General features: G+C 37.4%; 1 protein-coding gene across 1 annotated transcript in view; it reads left to right on the top strand.

The window, feature by feature from the left end:
* The first annotated feature begins 390 nt into the window (after positions 1-390).
* Positions 391-8,978, top strand: part of LOC124788208 (2-oxoglutarate and iron-dependent oxygenase domain-containing protein 3-like) — a 47,593-nt gene continuing 39,005 nt past the window's right edge. The window contains exons 1-2 of the mRNA XM_047255386.1: positions 391-409; positions 569-759. Coding sequence (XP_047111342.1) covers positions 635-759 — 125 coding nt within the window. The 5' untranslated portion in view covers positions 391-409; positions 569-634. The remainder of the gene's footprint in view (positions 410-568; positions 760-8,978) is intronic.

Genomic DNA, 8,978 nt, shown 5'->3' with positions numbered 1-8,978 from the left:
CACAAAGACTACACTTTTCTCATCAACTCGTTTTTCTACACGTGCAGTGCCAGAGCTGCTATTGTGTCTGTAACAATTTTATTCTGTCCTGAAAGTTAATTGTCACGACGGAGCACATGAAGTATTTTTTTTTTTTCTTTTTTTGTAATTCAGCGTCTTTTCATTCAAAGTCTGCATATGTAACTAGTATGTTTTTTTCTGATGAAATTATTCGATGTTAAGGAATTCTGCAGATGTAGAAATGATAAGATCTAAATAACTGGAAATATGATGTATAAAACGATAATGAGCAAACTATGCAGTGGGAAGCAGAGTCAGGAATGAAAGTAGCGCGAGCATACAATGTTGGCAGCATTTGACTCGGATTCGATTATTGTAAACAGAGCAGTGCTTGTGTTTGTTGGGTGGTGTAAGTGTTGAGGTTAAGTCATTTGTTCGGTAATTGAGTCTCGTTTACTGGGGAAGTGACTTAATAGTAGAGTCGCATCAAATTTGAAAACTTAGTTTAGTCCAACAATATATTTTGTAATTATCATTATCACCAAAAATAATTCATTTGGCATTCTAGAATAGACAGCTAAATACAAGCACTGGCCCACGTTCAGTGTTACGGTTCTTCATTCTTACGTTCGAAATGACTTTATCAAAACCGAGAGGCGAACTCAGGCAAGTTCGGAAAAAAGAAGATGCCAAGAATAAACCCAAAGCTACATCACCTAAACCTGATAACAAGGAGGAGCAAACAAAAGACAAACCACCGTAAGAAATTATACATATTAGTTGTTTTGCCTACTTTGAAGGCCATTTTCGCAGAACTGTTTGCCTATTGTTGTACAAGAGTTTCTGGCAACTTTATGCCCAACTGAATTTTCCCCGCTATCAAACTTGCACATCGAAAGGGGATTAAGGCCTAGGAAAAAGCTGGAAAAACAAAAGAAATTTTCCATTTGCAAACACCGAAATTAAATTTTGAAATCAAACAAAAATGCTTCTTTCATAGCAAATAGGCCAACTAATGTTCCCGTGACCAGGTTTTGTTTAAAAACTAGTAAAATTTTCTATTCCAATGGCGAAATTGTTTGTAAATATTGTATCATTAAATCTGTAAGTGAATTATGTATTTGTGCACGAAAACCCAACGATATTAAACAGCATGGAAGCTTCACACTGTAATTTTATAAATGTATGATTTTCAACTAATTTGTATGGCACTAAACATCTAGCCAATGTAGCAGTTAATAGTGACATTTGAAAACCAGAAAAATTACAAAGCACAACTATGAAGACAGATAAATACCTTAATTTAGTCTAACAGGAAGTGACAAGATAAGTGAGAAATCCAGTCTAATGATAAATGAATACGATAAAAATTTCAGGATCACTTTAAGCGCACACTATGGTAGCATTAAATATGGAGAGCTTGTTGTATGCTTAACAGTATCCCACTTTTTTTTTTTTTTTTTGATCAGTGTAGCAATTACCATTAATTCAGTTTTCCATGAAAAATATCTGAGAAAACACGAATTTAAAAGATGATGTAGATTCTAAATAAATGCAATATAAACGTACTCCTTAACAAGCCAGTTATGTTAGTGTCACATATTTCATGCACTTCAAAGAACTTTGTTTCTTTATATCCTATTTCTTTCTTCCAACCTTCTATTTCTCACTGCCCACATTCATTGCCCTCCCTCCATACCCCATCCACATAATTTTCTGTTCCAATATTCCTTTCTTTGTTGTTACTTTCATGTAAGAGATATATATTTCTTTGCAGGTCTCCCCTACTAATATGTTATTTGAATGTTAAAGATTATTATTTTCTCTTAGCTTCTTTTTTCCCTTTTGTTTTGTTTTTGATTCTTATTCTTGTCAAGACATGTATACTTCAAAAATTTGTTGGTGACAGGTTCAGCATCAGTTTTGATACTGCAGTGAAGCTGTTTCTTCTAAATCAGGATTTAGAGAACAAAGGATTTAAGAATGAAATATATTTGTCATATTTCATTTTACAAATTACTACTGTAGTTCGTTTGCTCAACATCCATCTATTTTGTGCAAATTTCTGTAATGCACTGAGTGGCAGAGCATATTTTTTGTTGTACAACATATAGGCCTATATTAAGACTTCCTCCCTCTACAGGAGAATGAGGAAAAATGACTGTAACTATTCATGTGTGTGAGCTGTTACTTGTCGTCTTCGATCCTTTGTAAGTGATATTCTGGATGCTAGAGTATGTTGTACCTTGACATGTGTATCTTTCATGAGATGTTAGACATTTCTCTTCGTGTATTTATCAGTTCAGATTTTGAAACCTTTCTGTTACTCTTTTATTATTATTATTATTATTATTATTATTATTTTAAATGCTCTGTGTTGTCTCATCATGTTTCAAAGATCACATCGAAAAGGGGAACCTTTGAGGATTTGTAATGAAACAAAATATGCATTAAGAAAAATGTACAACCAATTCAGAAAACCAAATAAGGGCACCACATTGATGATACTACTGATCTCTTTGACCTACCAAAGTGCAAAATTGATTGATACATATAAGTACTTATCAAATATGAAATGTATACCTGCAGCCCCATAAACGTGGCGGTTGTAACAATGGAAATTGGGAGTGTGATCATGGAAATATAGAGGAAAGGGCAGCAAATAAGTAAGGGCCATTCCGTGCCAAGTGGTCTAATATCGAGAAATGTTCCCACATGACCATCATGGATTTTGATGAAATTTTGTATGAACATTCACACATGTTTTCCATGAACACTGGTAAAGCTTCAGTTTCAGAAATTCAATACTTGCAGATATAGTCACTTGTTTGAAACCATAGCACAGCTTCCAATAGTGCATCCTTGAATTTTCAGCAACTTTGAGATGAGATATATCTGTAAGTAGTTGCATGAAAGAAACAAAACTTGGCCATCTTATACAACTTTTAGAGCTCTTTAAAGGAAAATATTAAGAAAAGGATTTCTGAGAAATTTTCATATAGATAATTTGAAGCAAAGTTGGGCAAAAAAATAGCTGTTTAAAAAAAAACGCGAACTTTAGTTTTTTATATCTCCAAAAGTAATTGTGGGATGTACATGAAACATTGCACACCATAACTCAACAACATAAGGTCTTAGAATATAAAATTTCATTCTCCTATTGCTATCCATTATTTCACAAATCTAGGGTGAAGTTGACGATTTTTCAAAAAGTGCTAAAAATGGGTATTTTTAGTCAAATTTTTCAAAAAAGTGTTTTCTCCAAACTTCTAAACTATGGTCATTAGAAAGAGCATATGCTAAACTATCTAGAAAAGTGCAAGCATATAAGGCCCTAAAAAGTAGCATCATCAAAGAGGCGCACTGGAAGTTTGAACACATTTTTCTGGCACTCAAATTATACCTGAAATCTTTTATTTTGCCTTATCCATGTTTATTAATGTCTGGGATAAGTGAAATAAGAAGTCCTGATGAATAGGACCTAGCTTAAGTCCAAATAGCAAAAGAATAAAAATAGAAACAATGTTATTTCTTAATTGTCACCTCGTCCCCCCCCTCACTCTCTCTCTCTCTCTCTCTCTCTCTCACTCTCACTCTCACTCTCACACACACACACACACACACACACACACACACACACGCACACACTTATTATTAAGAATGAATGTAAATCATGAAATTTATTGGCATGATCATCTAATTATTTGTAGCCTGTTTAATGAACACCACCAGCTTACTGATGGAAAAGAAGTGTATAAATGAGTTGCTATGATCCATGGTGGCATAACCACTGCTAGTTTCATTTCACCTGAGAAAACCAGCATTCCCATAGCCATAGGGGCCACGCCCGATAGCTTAGCAACAACAGCTACGGGTGGGTTTCTTTACCACAGGATCCCAAGCCTGAAAGTAAAATTATTTAAGTGCCCTGTGTAAAATTAGAAGGCCCTCTTGGGTTCCTTAGATTGTTTCCTCTAACCTGTTTCAGTTTTTGATATGCTACATTAATTTTCTGATGAATATCAAGGGGAATGGTGTATTGCTGGCCAGACGAATTTACTGATGGAGCTGGAATAACTACAATAATGTGGTGCTCCGAAACCCAGCACTTGTCACTTCTTGGTGGCCAATAAAATGAATTTGCTGGACCATGTGGGTGCATAAAGTTTATTAATGCATCCCTTTGCTCTGTGGAGGTCTCACAGATATTCCCAATCCACCACACGTTTTCGTAGATGCATGCAACATATTGTCCTGGTTGGAGAGCAGACATTAATATGCCTCCTTCATTACTGTGACCCATTTTAGCTAGAAAAGATGAACAAACATTTGAAACTCTGCTGACCTGAATTGTTGTTTCATCAATAGGTAAAAAGTGATGATTTTCTCTAGTGCCTGCTACAGTTTGTCCAAGTTTAAACCTCTCTTCTTGTGACACAATATTTTTTTCAATTTCATCTTTACTGACAAAAACAAATTTCCATTAATGTTTTCAGAGCAGAAGTGAAACAGATCTAGGGGAGTAAGAATTTGTCCATTAAGTGGCCGTTGCAAGCTTGCTCTTGCTGCTGACCGCTTTGTTGTACCTCGAATTCCATCACAAGGTGATTTCCCGTGACTAGTAGCAAAAAAATTCCATTCGGCTGTCATTTGGTTGTTAATTGGAAAAGCTAACGAATTTGAATGCTAAATAAAGTTGAGATAGCAGATCTATCTGTAACATTGCCTAATGTTTACGTTCATGTCATATTCAAAACCACTTTTCATGATAAAAGCTAATACTGGATGGCATATTCGGTAACAGTGCATTAGATGGTGAACAAGCCTCAGAATAGTGTTTTGATGCATGTTATGTACAGATATAGTTACATAAAATATGAAAAATGCAAAGAGGGGCCACTTCATGACTTTTAGCCAGAAATTTAGTGTTTTAGGTTATGTTAGAATTCACTGTCAATAAAATAGCCACATGTAATGTTAAGTCATTGCACTGTTTTTAATTGAAGAACTCTGTTGGCTTTCTACATCCAAGAGACAACTCACTGTGAGATGCATAATATAATTCCATGTTTGTCACCATAAATGCGTATTTCAGTGTGTACGCTATTAGATAACTACCACAATCTTTTCAGTGGTGATAATTTTTCATGTACTACCTCCCTGTGGTAGAGTGGAGCTCACAAACATTCTGGTTCATGTTTACTGCAAGCTGCATGAGTGGACCCATATCATGGTACAGTCAGCACCTACAAAAAATCGCCAAGTCAACGCCAGCTTTGACTGCACCATTCACACACTGTCTGTTAAATGCCTCATTTGGATGTTGGTGCATCGACTCCTAGCTTCAAATGAAATAAAGCAAAATTATAACTTACCAGACACACCTTCAAGCAGTTTCTGTGTTGTCTAGTCCACTGAAGATGTGCAGCTTTATGTTTCGCTGTGAGCAGTGGCCTTTTGCAAGGTAACCATCTCCAAATATCCATTGCACACATTTCCCTTCATAGTATTTTCTTGGAAACTGATTGCAGTGGGCCTGTACTACGGTATGTTGATGATTTTCACTTATGGACCGTCTGACAGCAACTGAATAAAACACAATTTTAGTGCCATACGCGTTTCGCCTTTACTTTCTGCAAGGCATCATCAGTGGCAGGTTGCGTAGACAGTTTCTTACATATTATGCTCCTGTTGCATTTTTGGTCTTGTTCTTCTTCCTATGAGCGCCAATTTGCTGTTTTTTCTGCATTCCACAGCACTATGCACTGAACGCTTTTTTTTTGCATTATTCCTCTAAGTTCTTATTCACAGATCCGAAAACAGGCAACGCACCAGTTACTGTTGTTTCATACATCTCCACACTGAAGGCTACTAAGAATCTTCTAGTTCAACAAGGTGGAAAAGTCAACAGAGAAAAAAAAAAGAAATATCAATCTCTACTACAATGAAACCAAAGGGGGCATGCACAGCATTGATCAGATGACGTGTTGTCCATTATTAAATTCCTCCAGGTATTTGGACTAATTGCTGAAACTGTGAAGTGCAGTATTTGCTCTGAGAACATGAAGTTGACCGGAGCTCCGGCACCTCTTCAGACCAGGGATGGGGGTACATGTGGCGGTGACAGTGTGATAACATCTGGTGCTCCATTGGATGCGGTACGTGGTTCGAGAAATCTAAGCTGGCCATGAGAGAGATTATTTTGTTGACATACTATTTCTGTTATAGGTCCTCGATTAGTTTTTGTGTGCATGGGACTGGAGTGAGTAAGAGAACAGTGTTGGACTGGTTTCCTTTTTGTAGGTAATTGTGTTTCGAGTATGTGAAGTACAGGGGTAAGTTGGGTGGGCCGGGAGTGGTGGTTGAGATCAGCAAGTCGCAGTTTGGAAGAGGAAGGGTAAATCTCTGTTTGGTTTGTGGGTGGGGGGGGGGTATGCTGACTGTGTTTGTGACTGTGTTTTCAGAGTTTTGTAGGGCTATGCTACGAGGGAATTGGTGGGGTTAATTGAAGAGTATATTGAGGAGGAGAGTACTGCAGTTTCAGATGCTTTTTCGTCTTAGAGGGGTTTTGATCATTTAGTTGTGAACCATAGTTTAGAGTTTACAAATTATGAAACTGGGGCATGTACTGATACAATAGAGGGGTTTTGGGTGTCAATTAAATCAGTCATCAGATGGGGAAGAGACACTCTTCTAACCTGCAGTTTCATTTAGATGAGTATTGCTGGCGGAAGAGTGTCCTTGGGGATTATTGTGTTTTTCTGAGGGCTGTGGGTAAGATGTATAGGTCGAAGGTGATTAGTTTTGAGGGTTTGGTATGTGCTGGTGGGGGGGGGGGGGGTTGTGGGTAATCAATGCGGGTTTAGGTAGGTTGGTTTTGGTTGGGGGTGGGGGATTGTTTTATGATTATGTTGTAGAGGACATTTTTGTTGCAGTAGTTGTTGATTTGTAAGGTGTGAGTTTCGTTTTCTTTGTGGTTTTTGTTTGGGGGGGGGGGGGGTGATGTTTGAGGTTGGTAGGTTGTGGGTGTTTGGGTTTCTTTGTGTGTGTGTGTGTGTGTGTGTGTGTGTGTGTGTGTGTGAGAGAGAGAGAGAGAGAGAGAGAGAGAGAGAGTGTGTGCTTGGGGTGGCCAACCTAGTTTGCAGAACTGGAATTTGTTGGTGGTGAATATATATATATATATATATATATATATATATATATATATATATATATATATGTTGTACTGATTATGTTTTTATTTCTGTAGGGATGTTTGATTTTTAAGTTTTTGAGGTATTGTGGGTTTGGTTTTGTTTTTCATAGTTGTAGGTGTTGATTTTTTGGCATCATCAGCTGTGGTTGACCTACATAGATTAAGGGAAATGTCCAATTGCAATTTTTGTAGATGTTGGTATTTTGGTATCGTCAACTGTGGTTGACCTATATAGGTCAAGGGGAATGTCCAATTTTTGTAGTTGTTGGTATTGGTGTTTCGGTATCATCAGCTGTGGTTGACCTGTATAGATCAAGGGAAATGTCTGATTCAACTTTATGTCCAATTCCAAGTTTTTTAGTTGTAGATGTTGGTGGTTTGGTATGTCAGCTGTGGTTGACCTATATAAATCAAGAGAAATGTCAGACTCCAATTTTTGTAGTTGTAAGTGTTTTTTTGTAATCGTTTTGTGTTTCTTGGGATCGTGGTGTGCTTTTTTTTATTTTAATATTTAGCTTATTTCCCCACCCTAAAACACTCAATTTGTCCTGTTTGACTATATTTTTGGAGGGAGATATTATTATTATCGTATTTATATGTAATTTTGTGTTTGTTGCCGTATGTATGTAGTGATGTCATAGGTGCCATATTGAAGATGCTGAGAATGGTCATTTCCGCCATATTGATAATGTCTCAGGTCAGAGCAGACAAGTGGAATCGGACGCTTCTGTAATCCCCGGAGGAACTATCAGTTTCAAAATTTGCCAGTGCCATAGGATTTTCTATTATTATACCCCCATATTTGATTTGTATTTTGTTATACTTGTGTTTGACTTTTCCATTTTCACGTTTTATAAAACCCATACTACTTTGCTTTTATTTTCAAGATTATGTATGTTTTTTTTTCATTTTTTTTGTAGGAAGCGTTATCCTCCTGTATATTTTTTCATACCTTGGTAGTAATCTAAATACAGTGGATTAACATAGTGCTTCCATAAAGACCTGAGAAATTTAAGTGTCAGCGTGTACTTTCTAATAGCTACAGTTATTTTTCTTAGCTGCTGAAATGCCTACGTTTGGAAAATTAATTTAAACAATGTGCAGAATTTAGAGAAGTTAGCTACTACATTGTTTTCCATGTACATTTCATCCCAGGTTTGATTTACCAATGCCCTAGAAAAAGTATGTACAGGGCTATTACAAATGATTGAAGCGATTTCATAAATTCACTGTAGCTCCATTCATTGACATATGGTCACGACACACTACAGATATGTAGAAAAACTCATAAAGTTTTGTTCGGCTGAAGCCGCACTTCAGGTTTCTGCCGCCAGAGCGCTCGAGAGCGCAGTGAGACAAAATGGCGACAGGAGCCGAGAAAGCGTATGTCGTGCTTGAAATGCACTCACATCAGTCAGTCATAACAGTGCAACGAGACTTCAGGACGTAGTTCAACAAAGATCCACCAACTGCTAACTCCATTCGGCGATGGTATGCGCAGTTTAAAGCTTCTGGATGCCTCTGTAAGTGGAAATCAATGGGTCGACCTGCAGTGAGCGAAGAAACTGTTGAACACGTGCGGGCAAGTTTCACGCGTAGCCCGCGGAAGTCGACGATTAAAGCAAGCAGGTAGCTAAATGTACCACAGCCGACGGTTTGGAAAATCTTACGGAAAAGGCTAAAGCAGAAGCCTTACTGTTTACAATTGCTACAAGCCCTGACACCCGATGACAAAGTCAAACGCTTTGAATTTTCGGCGCGGTTGCAACAGCTCATGGAAGAG

Source organism: Schistocerca piceifrons, chromosome 3 (assembly GCF_021461385.2).
Source record: "Schistocerca piceifrons isolate TAMUIC-IGC-003096 chromosome 3, iqSchPice1.1, whole genome shotgun sequence".
Lineage (NCBI taxonomy): Eukaryota > Metazoa > Arthropoda > Insecta > Orthoptera > Acrididae > Schistocerca > Schistocerca piceifrons.
This window is presented reverse-complemented; position numbering and strand designations above follow the sequence as displayed.